A 17,859-nucleotide genomic window follows, 5' to 3' on the forward strand; every position below is an offset into this window, starting at 1 on the left:
CAGAAACTAATCTTTGGTCAAAAATACCTGGACTGAATGTAACACCTTCAGGAATTTTTTTCTGAGACAATTGTCTCAGAATGTGAATGTTTTTTCCTGGTGTCTGTTGCAATTTTCATCGAAACCTCCCTGAAGAGATTGAATTTCAACTTTTCTTCTGAGGCAACCATTTTTGTCTGTGTAACCATTAAGAAAGGAGTGGGGGTCTGTGTGTGTGTGTGTGAAAGTCTGTGCACAGATACCAAAATGCTGCAGGTAGAACAAAGCTGACCTTGGTCCTCGTTGCTCTCCTCCCACGTGTTTTATGTACTGTCAGGTCACCCAGCACCCCTGTGTGATCCAGGAAGGAGCTGCCTCCTGTTACCACCTGCTCCAGAAAAAGGGGAGGGGGGTAACCCAGGTTCTTATCAATAATTCCCTTGGAGTGGATTAGAGTGAAATGACACTGAATAATCAGTGTGTGAAAACATATCTAGGCAGGGTTCATTTAACACTTTTGTTTGAACAGGTATGTCAGCATTTTGGGTGTTGTCATCTATATCATCTACCATAGGGATAACCCCTGGGGGGAAAATGCATAAGGGAGAGAAAGGAAAGCCAGGATAAGGGTAAGGAGAGTAAGGGAGAGCAAAGCTGAGAGTGGAAAGCTGTCTATAGTCACTGCCCACGGGGTCCAGTGATGGCACTTGGGAGTTGCAGCTTCCATGTCTGTGAGTTGAAGTGGTGGCCTTGGTCCACAGGGGGTGAAGGAGGGAAGCCCCCACACTCCAAGAAGTGATGAGTTATTATATACATGGTTAGTGTCCCAGGCCATGCCACGAGCCCCCAACATCTCCTGGGGCTGTGCTGAGTTCCCGTGAGGGGTCTGGCCAAAGGGTTTTTCCTGCCTTTCAAGATGGGCAGAGGGGGAGGGATGGGCTTTGATGGGCCATCAGAGGTGTAATGCCAAAGTCCTGCAGAAGCCTGCAAAAGTCCCTTGGCAATCCTGGAATGCATAAATCATTAACCATTTCAGTCTCTGACACCTCCTTCCCCCCAGGCTCAGTTTTGTGTCTCTGTCTGGCAGGGACAAGGCCCCGGGGCAGCGAGAATGTGATTTCTCCATCGATGGGATCAACAGATGCATCAGGGACATCGAGCAGGCGTCCCTGGCCGCCGTCAGCCAGAGCCTGGCCACCAGGGATGACATCTCCGTGGAGGTGAGGGGCAGAGCACGGGCACAGACACAGCAGTGCTGGGCAGCCTCCCTCACCCTGCTGCTTTTCTGGGCGTTGGAAGATTTGGAGCTCAGCCCTCGGCACGATCTACTGCCACTGAGGGGAGAAGTGTCCTTACTGGAACCTTTGTAGGCAAAAGCATGCACTGCCCCAAGTGTAGAGATTATGGAAAGGTATTGGTATCACCAGGCAAAAGCAGAGGTGAAAGTAGTTATTTTTTACTGCCACCCACATGTTACTCTGATTTCCTGTGCTGACTTGACAGACTGAGGGTTCCTGTGCTACTGTGCCATTTGGAAGCCAGGATGTTCCTGAAACTAATCTGTTACTAGAAGTCCAGTGATGATGTCCTCTTTCTTAATGCCCATTTTCTCCTCAAAAAAGCAAAATTTGAAGTTGATATTGATATGTTCACATAAAGAAAACTTCCTTTTTTCCCCCAACCCCCTTCTCTGCCCTCTTTCCCCCCCCTCCTCCCCCAACAGCTCACGTTGAGATTCTCAGCTTGGTCTTTTCATACTGTTGCTTCTTGAAATTACATGTTTATTCCAGTGGTTTCTTGGGGCTGTAATGCTGGGCACTAGAAACACATGAGACAAAATTAAGCTGAGCAAAAGAGGCTATTGCAGGAAATACATTGTAATTCTGTTTTATTGGAATGATGAAGTTATCTTGGACACCACGGGGAACTGAAATAAATGTTACCAAAAATGGCATTTATTTATAAAGCAGTACAGGAGTATTACAAAGAGAGTGAGCTAAATCTTGGTGGCTGCCAAGACATCAAGTACCTCTGAATTAAAAGCCAGTATTTATGTCTTGCTCAGGCTGTTAATATGCTTTTTATTTGCTCCTGTCCCACAGACAGTGCTCAGGAGGTCAGTGCTCATCTGTCCCTCAGAGATGGCATATATTTCCTTTGGCTTTCCTTAGTCAGTGGATTTCTCCTATGAGCCTCAAAGTCTACAGCAGAGCTTTGCTGATTTTCTAGTTGGAACAGCAATGCTAGGTCTTTGTCAGGGCAAGAATACCTTGGGAGACTGGGAGGACGTTGGTCACATTCCAGTGAGAAGGGACACCTACCCCCAAATGTGCTGGAGTGGGAAGGAGCCACCTTCCCCACACTTGTCATATAAACCTAAAGAGGGGCAGATCTATCTGAAAGAGAGTAAAGGAGAAGAGGGTTGAAAGAGGGAAAAGAAGAAAGGAACAAGTCCATAAAGCAAGCTGGCAGTGGATTTCTGCGGGGCAGTGGGACAGTGTTGGCTGATCGAGGGTGGCTGTCACAGTGTGTGCAGCTGGAGAAGGGAACAGCTGTGGTGGTCACTGACCCTTTCTCTCTCTGTTAGGCCCTCCAGGAGCAGCTGACCTCAGTGGTGCAGGAGATTGGCCACCTCATTGACCCCATAGCCACCGCAGCCCGCGGAGAGGCGGCTCAGCTGGGCCACAAGGTACTGTCCTGTGACAGGGGCACTGGAGATCCCTGAGAGCTGCATGTTAGGGGACACCCTCATGTCATAACAGCTTCTCTTCCTGGGGGAGAGCAGAAGAAAGCATGTGTAAGGAGGAAAGATCTGGAATTTTCAAACACTTGGAGCCGAGACCAAATAAACCTGTTTACATTTGGGGCCAGAGGGAAGATATTTTCGCTGAGGTTTTTGATGAGGGGCTTTGTGTAAATGTGCCCCTCTGCTGTACGGAGTGTAAGTATGGTCAAACTCATGCTTATCAGATGCCTGTCCAAAATATCACTATATATTCCTGAGAGAAAAATAAATGACAAGTTTTCTGTGTCAGTGTATTTGATACTGGAAAGGAATCACTGTTACCGTGAGAGCTCTTCCAGAGTTGTACCTGACTGTTTAACTTTGGAAAACCATCAAATATTTCATAGTGTCTCAACTACTGGCAGTTTTGATTCTTAGTTTGAACACCTTTGAGGTGTGCAACAAATTGGGATTGCTAAGATGTAGGTAGTTAGGGAGTCACATTCCTCTTCCTGCTTGTGAGGTGAGTGTTGACCTGAGTTGGCAGCGCTCTCTTAGAGCCAGGTTTTCCTGCTGAATGCTGTTTGCTTTGACACAGTGTAAAAGCACAGTGTAAAATTATGTTTGTGAAATGATTCCTATGATTCAGGTTTGGTTTTTTTTTAATTTTTTCTTTAATTATCTGACAAGCAAGATAGAAGTCTTAAAATTTTATGACTCTTGGCTGTCCACATAGTCTTTTAGATGGAGTAAACCTTTCAATATGTTTTCCAGCACATGAAGACATGAAGTACTGCCATTTTTCTTCCCTATGCCAGCCTTCCCCTTTCCTAGGAAGTTGCTTATAGCCCCCACAGACATATGCACTCTTCAATTTTTGAGGCCTTGGGTCTACCAGATGATGCCACAGTGGGCTATTTGTACATGTACAGTAGAATAATTTGTCCCAACACATTACAGGGATTTTGTATCCAGTAAAAACTGTAGGAGGAAAGTCTCATGGATTTCTGTTGTGGCTTTGTAGATGATGTGTCAGGTGACAGGTAGACTGTAAAAATATTCATTCTCATGTAAAATGTGCTTATTTCCCTATAATATGTGTGCAGCCCAAAGCAGGTGTTTCCTTAGAATGAGTGTAATGGTTTGGGAGCTGAGGGAGTGGAGGCTGTGAATATGAGCAGTCTCAGAGGTGAACAGAGCAATCCAAGTCCAGTACAGTCCCATCTGTCATCCACAACAAAGATTGAGGGATTCCTCCCTTGCTTGGAGGAGGCACTTTTCAGGGATGCTTCTGAGTGTCACGTGGCTCCTGTGACAGTCTTGAACACAGTTCTATATGACCTGAAGGGACTATGTGCTTCCAAGAGAGGAGACACATGGCTTTACAAAGGAGCTGGAAGATGGGGGGAGACAGAATCCCTGGGCACAGATACAAACCCAGCACTGTACAGTGCAGACAGGGTGTGCTCCTTGAGCCAACCCATGTCCCCGTGGTAACCAGGGAATGGGGTTTCCCCTCAGTTACACCTGAGAAATGTGGTTAATGTCTTTCTGTGGTTGTTCTGGCTTTCTTAGGTAACACAGCTGGCAAGTTACTTTGAACCCCTGGTTTTGGCTGCGGTTGGTGTGGCATCCAAGACACTAAATCATCAGCAGCAGATGACTGTGTTGGACCAGAGCAAGACACTAGCAGAATCTGCCTTACAGATGCTGTATGCTGCCAAAGAAGGGGGAGGAAACCCCAAGGTAAGGTGGTTGTGTGGAATTAAGGGCGAGAGAGAAAGGCAGGTGTGGCAGAAAAACCAGCACCTTCCCACTGTACAGCCAAGGGATGTGTTTGCAGTGGAAATGCCACTGATGGCTCTCCTGGTGTCTCCTGTCAGACTGGGAACATTTCTCCAAGCCAGGGTTCCAGTCTGCCTCACACATCCTCTCAGGGGACACTAAGTCAGGGGATGACAGCAGCTCTGTAGGCTCTAATACAGAAAGCAGATGGTTAAAAACCAGGGGATGGGACCCTCCCCAACCACGCCAGAGATGGAAGGAGCAGCAGCACACGACAGTTAATAACTCAGGTGTGATTGGCTCTGATAAAGAACCAGAGTCCTTAAAGAATATTTGAAAAGACAGCAGGGCCTTATATAAGTGGCTTAAAGTGTTGTGTGCCATGGCTTCTTGCAGGAGTTAACAAACGTCGTTCTGGCTACTTTGCTGCAGTGTTTTACTTGTCATCTTTGCTCTGAAGTGTTGTTTTCAGTGCTGCTGTTTTCATTTCTTACATTTCTGATTCACACGTTGTTTGGCACAGAGAGCAGTTTCTGACTGTCTGTTTTGTCACTGTCCCTTCAGGCCTCTCACACTCACGATGCCATCACTGAGGCTGCCCAGCTGATGAAGGAGGCTGTGGATGACATCATGGTCACCCTAAATGAAGCTGCAAGTGAGGTTGGCATGGTTGGGGGTATGGTGGACTCGATTGCAGAGGCAATGAGCAAGGTGAGCATAGAAATTCTGAGCCCTTTTTCACTTTGTGCTTGGCAGCTGATCCACACTGCAGGGCTCTGGAGGAACCAGTGCTGATTCCATTTGGCAGTGGTCAGTCATGACATGCTGTCACAGGAAACCTAAAGATTATTTGATTTTGCAGATTATGAAATAAAACTGATGTGGGCCATGGGGCTTGTGTTTACAATCTACACAGTACCTGTCAGTAGAATTGCTACAAAATACTTTTGTTCAGCAATATGCTGCCACTTAACTGCCATCTGAGGTCAAGCAGCCTCTTATTTTTGCTTCCTTTTTTCCTCAGCTTTCATGTCAGTCTCTTAAATGAACAGCAGGCCAACCTTGAAGCAAGTTACTTTCAGAGAAGATGATGTCAAAACTTTAAATGCCTTGCTGTGCTTTGTAATGCGTTCTACTGAAGATGTATAGTTGCAAAATGTACATAAGTTCAATCCAAATAATTGGCTTTTCCTATCCTGACTTAAGAAATGAAGACTTTAGCACATAAAGAAGTCTTACATTATCTTCTGGCGCAAACATTTTGGTTTGTAACTGTTGCACCTTCCCTTCTATATTATCTGAGAAGTGCAGGTGCTTTGACTTTGGGGGAGAAGTGGACCTCATGCTCAAAAAACTCTGCACTGTGTATTCTCCATGTCTTCCATGCTCATGACCTGGGCTAAAGTATTTGCTGAGCTTCTCTGTGCATCCTGGTGCACTGTTGTCACTTGTGTATCTTGAGAGAGAAGGGATTATAAAATTGGATGTATAATACAGTTTCACTGTTGAGTGTAAAGCTGCCAGTTGTGATTTTTTTAATACTGTGTTTTTCCCTCTTTCTTGCAGCTGGATGAAGGTACACCTCCAGATCCCAAGGGAACCTTTGTTGATTATCAGACAACTGTGGTGAAATATTCTAAAGCCATTGCTGTAACAGCACAGGAAATGGTAAGAAATTAGCTTACAACAGGGTGTAAACTCTGTGTGAATAAGGAATATGGAATTATTTGCAGTGTCGTGACACTCTTGATCATCAAATTTTCAATAAACTTATCTCTTTAGGGGTAACAGAGCAAAAGAAGAGATGATTTTGTCCATTTAACTCTTGCATCTTAGTGGTGTGATTGTAGGGGGTCCTCTGTGGGAGGAATGCTGGATTGTATTGTGGCTCTTCTGCTCAAAACCTTCTTATTTGACTCATTTTTGAGGAGAAGTGAAAGGAAAACTTTTCGCCAACATGCTTTTTCATCAGCCTGTTTAATTGGGCTGAAATACCACCTTTTGTTGATTGATGACTTCAGGTTACCCTTTCACACTGACTGTTTCATTTAGCCTATGAAATAACATCAGTGTTTTCAGGGCCCTGTGATACTCAGTGAGTGAATGCAGATCAGCATCTCACATTGTCCTTGCCTTTCTGTGATTCACTGGTTTGAACAAAAGAAAAAAGTGACACCTGTTGAATGGAGATTGCTCTTGACTCATGTTTCACAGTAATGCTTAATGTGTTTGCCTTTTGCACAGTGCTGTGGTTGCTCATTTGTTTTTGAGAGAGTTGACAGGAATGTTTATTTATGCTACAGTCCATTGCTCCTGCAATCAAGACAGGTTGATGATTCCTCTATCTATGACAATCTATTTTTGTCTAAAACTAGTTTTGTCCCAGGGATGGAACTCCATGGCTTTTACTAAGATTAATTGAGACAGAAGAAATATCTCTGTTAAATGGTAGGCTTTTTCTAAAGAGAGATTCAGTTATTTCACAGAATCAGCAAGGTTGGAAAAGACCTCTGAGATCATCGAGTCCAACCTATGACTGAACACCAACTTGTCACCCAGACCATGGCACTCAGTGCCACATCCAGCCTTTTCTTAAACACCTCCAGGGATGGTGACTCCACCGCCTCTGGGGCAGCCCATTCCAATGTGCAGTCACCCTTTCTGTGAAGAAATTCTTCCTAATGTCCAACCTAAACCTTCCCTGGCACAGCTTAAGGCTGTTGTCCTCTTGCCCTACTGCTGGTTGTCAGGGAGCAGAGACTGACCTCCACCTGGGAGGGTATTCATAGTGATATAAAGTATTTATACTGATATATAGTATTTATAATGATCTATAGTATTTACACTGATTTATATCCTGAAGTTCTACTGAGATGTTCTGCGTAGTCCTGCCTGTTGCTTCTCCATCCTGTTCCCACATCTGAGAGGTGCTTTGCATCAGTCCTCAGATTTTTTCCATTTCCATGCTCCTGTGCCATGACAGCTGAGACTGATGGAGGTTAGCTCACCTTTGACAAAATAAGGTGGCTGTGACACACAAAACCCACTTCTCTTCCCGGTCCAAATAACTGTGTATCCAGCCCCTTGTGTCAAAGAGTGAGTTATCGGCTCTAACTGCTGCTCTTTGGTGACCCGTGTGTTCAGCGAGTGCCTGGTTACCGTGACTCTAATAAAGCATGTTTGCTTGGGTTTTCTTGGAGCTCCTGCTGGAGGACAGGTCCCTTCCATGGCAAGGGTTCCACCTGTGTCACTCTGAGTGTGCCTCTAATCCGGAGCGGATTAACCGGTTGTTCTCACGCCTGTCGTTTCTCTCTCGCCTGTGTTCTCTCCCCAGATGACTAAGTCGGTTACTAACCCGGAGGAGTTGGGAGGACTGGCATCGCAAATGACCAATGACTATGGGCATCTGGCTCTGCAGGGCCGGATGGCCGCGGCTACGGCAGAACCAGAGGAGGTCTGCACTTCTCGGGCCTCTTTATCCCCTGCACGCGGTGGTGTTCACACGGGTGTTTGAGGTGGTTTGGAGCTGGCTCCCCGCCGAGTCTCCAAACCTCACCGCAAGAGCTCCCCCCCCAAAAAAAAACCAAGGGAAAAGAAAAAAAAACAAGAGAACCGAAACGAGAGAGAGGCAGCTAAAGCAATATATATAAATATATTTACACTTGTATTACATTTATATACACTTGAAATACATGTACGATTCCAAAAGGGAAAGGGGAAGGAAAAAAACCAAATAAAAAACCCAAAATAGATATGCACATGATCAGAAACTCAGGATCTAGCAAAGTAAAGAATTAGCAAAAGAATATCTTACTACTCTCCTTGGGACAATAGCAAAAGAATATCTTACTACTCTCCTTGGGACAACAGGAAGTCACGCTGGAACGACCGCCGGCAGCCTCCATCCGCCAAGGTCGGCCAGGCCTTACCAGGCCTTGCTCCCCAACACCGACAGCAGGGAAACCCACACCCTCAGAGCCAAGGGAAGGGAAGAGAGCAAAGGCCTCTCCTCCTTTCTTCTTATGCTCCTGGCTTACGTAAAAGTCGTAGGGAATACCGGGTGATCTGGCCGCTTTCTTGGTTACAAACTGGTCACCAAGGAAGGCCCAGACTGAAATTACCACAGTGTTCTTTTACTGTGGAGAATACAGCAAAGGCAACAAGCCTTGTTGTAAGAATTACCCACCCAAAGAGCGGAAACCCTCTGGCAAAACCTCTGTCCGGCTTCAGAAAGGAACAGCTTGGGATAATAGTGGGCAGTTCCATAGGTTGTGACAGAACCTCCTGAATTACTTTGAGGCTTTTGCTTACAGGCAACTTGCAAATACAGAGAAAGCTCTTGATTTGTTACTATATGGCTTTCCTTCGATCTCACATGTTTTGACAAGTTCCAAATTTACATATGCTTTTTCATCTTGCCTCTAAGTGATTTCAAGCATGACTTCCTGTCCTGAAAGTGAGAGTCAGGCAAGTGGTAGGAGCACAAGTTTCTTTTGCTGACAGGACGTGTTCTGTACCTCAGAGTCAGAATGTGATGTGTGAGAAGCGTCTCATGTGCCTCATGATGAACGAGGAAAACAGACTGTTCACCTCAATTCATTAACCTGTTATGGCAGTTGCTGCATTTTCTCTGAGCCCAACTACAGGAACCCTTTTACCCCTCTTTTCTCTGTGCCCTTGGTTATGGCACACAGACAGACTTTGTCGAGATGGGATAAGAGGATATCTCACTTTCTCCAGATGTATCAGATTATTTAGATAAAAGACCTTCAAAGAGTTTTCGGCTTTGTACTTACGTATCCTGCTGATACTCTACCTGAGTGTTTCGTGCTATGTGAGAGGCAATGGCTTGCACTTGGCTTGATATTACATTGAATCGCCCCTTCTGCACGTTACTTTCTGCCTGAGGTTGAAATAATTCCGTTTGTGATACTAATGGCTGCAATCCCTGCTCATTTATTAATCCCCAGTCACACCTGTATGCCTAAGTACATGCAGGTACTGAAACTATCACATTTCTAAACAGGGACCATGCATCTTATGATGTAGGATTATTAATAAATCAGAAGCAGCAACAGCAGGATTGTCCATGTTTCAGTGCTCTGCATATACGTGGTTGGTTCTGGAGACTGTGTGAGGTTCAAAACCGAACAGTCACACACTTTTTGATCCAGTTTAATCAGTGTAGACTGTAGTAAAATATATAGTTTTTACCCCTCACAGGTCCCTTGAATAGAGCTCACACTGACTCACATACACACCTTATCCCTTCTCTTTCCCGGGCTCTGGTTCTCTAGTGCTCCTGTTTCATCAGTGAGCCTTCTGTGGGGTTGTGCTTCGTGCACAGCTGGAATTACATCTGTCCTCTCTTTCTGATCTCTGCAGAGTGTGTAGAGGTGGGCAGATATTGGTAACAAAGATTCACCAGAGCAACCGTGTTTCCGTTTCTATTGACACGTTGTACCAGCATGACATCTGTTTATTTGCTTTGCCCTTGATTCCTTTCTCCCTGTACCTCCTTTACCATCTAGATCGGGTTCCAGATCAGGACTCGGGTGCAGGAGCTTGGCCATGGATGTATCTTCCTTGTGCAGAAAGCTGGAGCTCTGCAGATTTGCCCTACAGACAGTTACACCAAGAGGGAGCTGATAGAATGTGCTCGTGCTGTCACAGAAAAGGTAGGACAGCCTTCTGTGCTGCCCCACTGTGTTTGTGTACTGAGCTTCCATGGAGTAAACCAGGCAAGTGGGATTTGGGAAATTGCTTCTTTTAACTTCACGTTCTAGTCCAACAGTGTCTGAATTACCCAAAGTTCTTACTTCTCTCTCCAGTGCTCAGTGCAGTTCACATGCTAGGTTAGCACATGAATAGCCCTTGCTCATGCCTTGCCTCATATGAGAGGGAGATTGGTCCGAAACTAAATCCTGAGACATGAGATGGCACTTAAGCCTTCTGAGGCTCCCCCTGGCCGCAGTCACTGAGATGAGGTTGGTCCATGACACCTGGTTTCATGTAGCAACATCCTCCCCTTTTAAGACCGGGCCAAGGTCGCTGCCTAGAACTCCATCTTCAAACTGTTGAGGCTTCTTGTCCCTTGGAAACATCCCCTTCAAACAGATGGCCTGGGGAGCTTGGATGGGCTGAACCTTTTTTTGGACATGAACATTGAGAGTGAGTGCCAGTTGCTTCTGGATCTCACCAAACACTTTGGCCCAGCCTGTGTTGGTGTGCTCTCAGCTGTGCCAGTTTGTCACCATGTTGTGCCCCAGGAGTAGCGACGACCCCAAATTTAGGCAGGGGTAGACAGTGTCTTGTGAGTAAAGGTAAAGCTGATAAAGAGAGTCATAATGATTCTCAGCACTGACTTTCTTTTGATGACTGCCTTGTTGCTTTATGTGGTTTCCAGGTCTCCTTGGTTCTGTCTGCCCTCCAGGCAGGGAACAAAGGCACCCAAGCCTGTATCACTGCTGCCAGTGCCGTGTCAGGGATCATTGCAGACCTGGACACCACCATCATGTTTGCTACTGCTGGGACCCTCAATGCTGAGAACAACGAGTCCTTCGCAGATCACAGGTCAGTGGGACTGGAGGGGATGGAGGGGCACAGGGGACGGTGGAACTGGCAGCAGAGACTGGCACACGGGGGTACATTTTTACCTGTGTAGATTCATGTGAATGAAATTGGATGAGGCAGTGGAGTGAGAGGAGAAATAGGACAATGGGGATGTCAATAGAGTACAGCAAACTTGAGTTTGCTGCTTTCTGTGATGAAAGAATTTTAAAAAGCTGAGGAACATCTGGTGACAGAGCTTTCAACAGAAGACTGCAACTGTAGCACTATTTTGGCTTTTTTGGGGGGTTTTTTGTTTGTTTTTTTTCATTCAAGCTGTCTGATTGCATGGACTACCATGCATTGTTATTCCAGTAGTGAAAATGAGCTGTCCATGACGTTGAAGAGGAATCTTTTATATACTTTTTCCAGCAGCTGTTCTTGACTGTCTGGCTGTGTTTGTCTTGCTAAATCATGCTTATGGTTAATGCTGCTGTGGAGAGCAGTGGTGGGAACAGCACAGCCATGCCACGCATTTTCCACTTTGACAGAGATAAGCCCAGCGTTCCTTTCGAGTGGCACCTGCAGCAAAATAATCCCACAGCATTTGCCATCACAGTAACAGATTTACAGCATCTGACTGTTGCTTCTTTTACAGTAAAGCCCAGGCTTCACAGCCAAGGCACTGCCTTACTGCTCCACAGCCTAGTTGGCCAACACAACTATTGCATGGCCAGCATTTATTTCCCTCCTCCCCAGTTGCTGAAGGAAGAGGAAAGATGCAGAGGTGTCTGAGCTGCTGCTGTTCTGCAGACTGAAAGTCAGGGCTTTTCATACAGGTGTCATTCATTTCCAGGCTGACATTTTACATGAATAGGGTCCTAGTTTCAGTTCATTTGACTTGTTTGTGAACTGCATAATCAAAATGATTTCTTCTTTTATCCAGATATTGCTTTGGATTTGTTGTGCTGACAGGTCAAAACATCTATATAGGGGGAAGTGGGGATGGAATCCTGACTAGGACACGTTCTCTGTTCCTGTTGCCATTCTTGCTATTACCTTCCTTGCAAATGATTATTATTTTAGTTTCCTTACAATATGCTGATTAATACAGACATTCAACATCTGGTACTTTTATCACAGCATGGCCAGATTGTCTTTTGGTGTTCAAATCCAATGCTCTCTGCTGCTACTGCCCTATCTAATTTCCTTTCAAGATGGGGTCATTTTAATAAACTGCCCTGCATCTGCCCAAAATGTTCTGCTACTGTTTTAATAGTTGTCTTTTTTTTTTTTTTTCAACTTCCACCCCAGCCTGTGGTATATTATGAGCAGACACTGGCATGATGGCTTAGATCAGCTCCTTTATGTAGCTGTTAGTCACCATAACACTGGAAAACACATTTTTTTCCTCTTCTCTTTTTCCACTTCCTTCCCTGCTTCCTCTTTTTTTTTTTTTTTTTTTTTTCTACAGGGAAAATATCCTGAAAACAGCAAAAGCTTTAGTTGAAGACACAAAATTGTTGGTTTCTGGTGCTGCCTCAAGTCAGGACAAACTGGCCCAAGCAGCTCAGTCATCAGCCAACACCATCACTCAGCTTGCTGAGGTAGTGAAATTGGGAGCAGCAAGCTTGGGATCCGATGATCCTGAAACACAGGTGAGATGTTTTAAGATATTTCTGCTACTCTGAAGGAGAACAGAGACAGTTTTCAATTGGGAGAACTGTATGGGACTTCTGCTTTTAAACAACATAATGGGGTTCATCTCCTGTGGGACTTTTCTGGGTTTGCTCAGATGTCACTGGTTTTTTACAATACAATCAAGATGTTAAAGCATTGAGTGGAACTAGTTGTGCCTTTGTATAACACTTCTGCTTTTATTTCACTGCTGTGTTCCAGCTGGGATGCTTTTGGCGAAGGATTTGGCTTAGTTTTACTAACTTGTGATTGGACCCCTGGCTCATCCCATTTTTGTTCTAAAGAACCTGCATATCCTTAAAGCTGCTCTAAAGCTTACAGCTGGACTGTGCACTGTGTTACTGGTGTGGGCTGACAGGCTCCTGCCATTCTCCCCCTATATCTGACTGCTTTTTCAATTGACTTGGTCACTTTTCAATGGGGATCATCTCTAATATTTCTTCAGCTGTTTGTTTAGATCTCAGTGAAATGGAGGTTGCCAACATATTGCAGATGTGCCTGTGGTGGGACCAAAATAGTCTGAAACCCCCTGCTCATTTGGATAATGCTCTGAAACAGATGTGTGCTCTGTTTAGCTTGACCTGTGTGATGAACTAAACTTCTGACATGTTCCTCTCTAGGAATATCCTGCTGGAAGCACTTTTTCTTTCTTTTTTTAAACAGGAGATTTTCCATAATTCAGCAACATCTGCAGAGCATTTATCACACCTTGCTTTTCTCTATTTGTAAAAGCTGAGAATACAGTACTTAAAAGCTGTTGTGCACAAGTAATTATTTATTTGGAGCAGTTTTCTATTGCCAGTTTGAAGTTGTAGGTGCATTGTGTGTCCTAAATGCAGCACATGATACTCTCACAATTTTTTTCATAGCAGTAACATTTATTTTACCTGGTATGATAGTTTCAAATGGCTCATGCTGTAAGTTGCCCCATGACATTGGCAGCTGGACAACAGAGAATCTCATCACTCTGTCCTATTTCTCAAGTTTTTTGTCTTATTTGTGTGGTCAAAGAGCTTCTGAGCTACCAAAGGGTAATTAAACTTCTCACAAAAAGCAGAGACTTCTCTTGTTCTTGCAGTGAATTGCAAACACGAAGGGGTGAGGCTGATTTAGGGTTATTTATAATGCTGCAGAAATGCAGTTATTGAGAAGTGATTCCAGATTTGACTTTTCCTCACTTTTCAGCATTTAATTCCATATAAGCTCTTAAAGAGTTCAACTTCCCCTCCAGGCCCTTCACCTGAGACCTTCTCTGACAGCTTAATGTCTTTGTTGTGTTGTGGCACCCAGAACTGCACACAGTCCTCGAGGTGGGGCTGCACCAGTGCAGAGCAGAAGGAAATCCCACCTGGAATCAGCATTTCAACTTCTTCCTATGACAGGAAATAGTCAATTCTATAGACTCTGACTGGTGTATGAAACACTGCAGCTCTCAGCACAGCTTTTCCTCTTCCAGAATATTCAGTGTTTGACTGGGGTAGTGGGAGGGTGGTACTATTTAGTAGGTATTTTTTTTGCTGTGTTCTAAAAATCACACCCCCGTGCAGACTTACCCCTTTTGTGCCTGAGCCTTGCAGCTCTTTCTCGTTCCTGCAGGTTGTCCTCATCAATGCTATCAAGGATGTTGCAAAGGCCCTTTCTGATCTCATTGGTGCTACCAAAGGAGCTGCCAGCAAACCAGCAGATGATCCCTCCATGTACCAGCTGAAAGGTGCTGCCAAGGTACCACCTTACCCTGCATTGTGTTTGAAGTGCCTGTGCAACCACATTGGATAGACATGTGAGGCTTGGACCAGGCAGCTTCTGAGTGCCTGAAAACTCATCTCCCTTTGTTTCATCATCATCCTGGGAGGATAAAGAAAAACAAGATGCTGTTGAGTTTTGATGAAGCTCCAGTTTTGCTAGGCTGTCAGATGACTTTTGTGGGTTTGGTGACAGAACTGTAATCCTCCTGAAGAGAAATGTCTCTCTTTTATAGGCCGATATCTGAGAGCAGGTTTTCCTTTCATAATGATATAGACTAAAATTTATCCAGTATAAAATGGTATCTAGATACTGCATTCTAAATAATGAATGTTCAGGACAAGCAGGGGCTCTCCTTATTTACACCTTGCAGCCTGGTGAGGGAAGGGGGGAGGAAAAACAACCTCCTCTAACTCTGTGTCAGGATATTGTGCATTTCCAACTCCTCTCTCCTGGGTCTCTCCACGAAGCACATAGGTATCAAAGCTCAAAACTTGCAGAGATTATGCCATACCTGTGATACCTTTAGCTTTATTTTCCCTGCACCTGAGCTGTGTTATTGCATTTGTCTTACAGAGATCATGTGGATTTGTGTCTACAAAGTATTTCCAAGGGTGGAGATCTCGGTGGTGTTATTTCTCTGTGCCTCTCTGCCTTTCAGAGCACATGCTTACAGTGTACTGTTGAGGCACTACTTGAAAAATAACTCAACTAGTCAAGAAAAATGGCTTTTTGGCTCTTCCCACTGTGAAGAGGTGTCTTTGACAAGTCGTCACTGTCAAGAAGTTGGCTTTTCTGTCTCTCCTTTTTTCATTGCAGCTGTTGTTTGTATCTCAGTATACTGGGGTGGAGGAAGGATGTAACTATTGCAGTGACAATTAGGTTATTCTGCATCAGAACTATTGAGTTTGTTACAGGAACAGTAACACTGATCCTGTATCTCCATTTAGGCTTGAGGCTGGTGTTTGACTCCTTGCTCACCTGGGGTTTTATCTGATTGCAGAGAATGTACTGGACACATTTCAAAAAGCAATACCATCCCTCGATTCATGTCCCCTTCAACTGGCAGTGTAAGATGTGCAGGAGGAAAAGACAGTAACATGCTCTAGATAAGCTGTGATTTTTCCATTTTTTGGTAATTTTTTTGCCAGAACACTCACACTTAAGATAGTATCTCTGTGCAGTTAATTGTGCAGTGTTTCTGCAGCTTATAAGGAGCTTTCAGAATGTGGCCAGCACAAGAGTTGGTATCTAGTCCTGTAAAACAAGTGCAGTTCAAGAAGTCTCTTAGGTCCTATTTGAAGTAACAATGCTGCCTACTTTAATTTGTCTTGCTTCACACCCTGCTGTTTCTGAAAAAATGGGAGGGAGGATTCATGGATTTTTGTCCTCCCTTTTCTCTTCTGCAGGTGATGGTAACAAATGTCACATCCCTTCTGAAGACTGTTAAAGCAGTGGAAGATGAAGCCACTCGAGGGACGAGAGCTCTCGAGGCCACAATTGAGTACATCAAGCAGGAGCTCACGGTGAGAACAGAACAGCCCTTGGAAGTGGTTTTTGGGAGTGTGTCCTTGCACTAAACCAGGCCTGCCCACAGCTCCTCCTCAAGCTGTGCTTTACTGCCTTGCACTGCACTGGGTGCAATTTGGGTCTCTCTGCCTGCTGCAAATCATCTCTGAAAGTACAATTACAGTCCACTTCAGCCTCTCTACTTTCACACATTTCCAGTCCCCACTTTGAGACTGAAGATGCTCCTCTCAAGTACAAAACTGGAAGCAGCTGCTTCCTTCTTCTCTAGACCTTAAGCTTTCCCTACAGATATTATCTTCTGAGTCTGATGCTGTCCCTCTTATTTTTTGATCCTGGCTTTGGGAGAGTCTCCTCAGCATCACTGCCCTACTGCATCTGCAGTTTAATCTTGTTTCTATTTTTCCTTTATTATGAAGTGGATATTACCAGGGATACAGAGCCTGCTATCTGATATTCTGGGTGAGCAGGAATTAATGATAGCGTGGAATTCTCTCTCAAATAAGGTGTTAGACCATGACAATTGTTTTCCTTCCTCTTTAAGATATAAAAATACAGCCTCCAGCTGCAGCTTTCAGTTATTTTTTTTAACTAGCACAGTAGTCAGTGCCATAAATAATACCTGCATATTTGCAAAGGAGCCTGATTTTTTTTTTCTTCTTTTACTTACAGTCATTTTTATTAAAAAACCCCTATAGATACAATCTTCAGCAGAAAATTCTTTGATGTGTAGTCTGTGGATTAGCAATTCTTGACTGTAATGGCACTGGCACAGCTTTGTCTTGTCAAGTGCTCTCCATAGAACAACCAGTTTTCATTGTGTGAGCAATGCTGTTGTAATGGAGAAATTTATTTTAAATTATTTTCTTTCAAAAACCTGTATATAGTAATTGGGAATTCCTATGGCAGTGGTAAAACCTCCTGACTTGGTACCTGAGCAGGAATGATCTGTACAATGTCTAGTGCATGTTATTGTCATGTATCCTCGTGAAGGCCTGGCTTTACATCCCTTCCTGTAACTGAGCTAAAGCCTGTCCAGATCTGTCACTGGAGGATTGTGCATTGTTACTTCTGCTTTCTTAGTTAGGTTGGTATCTGTTTGAAGTGTTCCTCCTTTTGCTTTGGCCAGCATTGCTAAGGAATGGGTCTGTGGTGGTGTTGCCACCTCTTCCATGGAGGAAAGGTGGAGTACTAGGGGAGGGTCAGGAGGAACAGGGGATGGCTCAAGTGTGTGCTCAAGAAAACACATCAGGTCTGATTTGGAATTCCAGGGACTGAATCTGAACAATGTCAAATATCCTTCACATATTTAGCCAGAATTCATTTTTTGAACATTACTTCCATTTCTGGAAAGAGAAACTGAAAAACTGATGAACTGAGAGCACAGGATAGACCTGGCTCACTTCTGTCCAGACATTTGTGTTCTGAAGGCACTAGCCTGCTTAGGTTGCACTGTGTGGAGTCAAGAAACCTTTCTTGATTAATTGTGCACTCCAGATTGTCCCTGCACTTCATAAGAATGGCAAGTAAATAAAGACTAAAGCTTGGGAACAGAAAATACAAGATCAAAGTGAGGTTACCCAGCTCTTCTTACGTTCGTGTTACCGCAGTTCCTGTGTTCCAATATTCATGAGTGCTGTGCACTGCCAGATAATTGGAACTATTTTCACACAATTCACCCTGCAAAATTATATCTTTAGGTTTCTGAGGGGGAACTAAATATAGTCGAAGAGACAACGTTCCACCTCTGCTGTTTTAAGACACATTTGAATGTTTTAGTGATGCTCTCGATCTGTACTGCTCTGTGCTGTCAGCGAGGGCTTGGGAGGGCCCAGCCTTTGCAGGGAAAGGAT

The 17,859-nt window shown here is 44.5% G+C and overlaps 1 protein-coding gene across 4 annotated transcripts in view; it reads left to right on the plus strand.

Annotated features, from left to right (window-relative positions):
• TLN2 (talin 2) overlaps positions 1 to 17,859 on the plus strand; it is a 158,036-nt gene that overhangs the window by 114,141 nt on the left and 26,036 nt on the right. For all 4 annotated transcript variants that reach the window (XM_064668347.1, XM_064668348.1, XM_064668346.1 and 1 more), the window contains 11 exons: positions 1,067 to 1,199; positions 2,567 to 2,668; positions 4,280 to 4,450; positions 5,054 to 5,200; positions 6,056 to 6,157; positions 7,824 to 7,943; positions 10,021 to 10,167; positions 10,896 to 11,062; positions 12,513 to 12,696; positions 14,333 to 14,458; positions 15,889 to 16,005. In XM_064668347.1, the coding sequence (XP_064524417.1) occupies positions 1,067 to 1,199; positions 2,567 to 2,668; positions 4,280 to 4,450; positions 5,054 to 5,200; positions 6,056 to 6,157; positions 7,824 to 7,943; positions 10,021 to 10,167; positions 10,896 to 11,062; positions 12,513 to 12,696; positions 14,333 to 14,458; positions 15,889 to 16,005 (1,516 nt within the window). The remainder of the gene's footprint in view (positions 1 to 1,066; positions 1,200 to 2,566; positions 2,669 to 4,279; positions 4,451 to 5,053; positions 5,201 to 6,055; positions 6,158 to 7,823; positions 7,944 to 10,020; positions 10,168 to 10,895; positions 11,063 to 12,512; positions 12,697 to 14,332; positions 14,459 to 15,888; positions 16,006 to 17,859) is intronic.

Source organism: Pseudopipra pipra, chromosome 12, assembly GCF_036250125.1.
Source record: "Pseudopipra pipra isolate bDixPip1 chromosome 12, bDixPip1.hap1, whole genome shotgun sequence".
Lineage (NCBI taxonomy): Eukaryota > Metazoa > Chordata > Aves > Passeriformes > Pipridae > Pseudopipra > Pseudopipra pipra.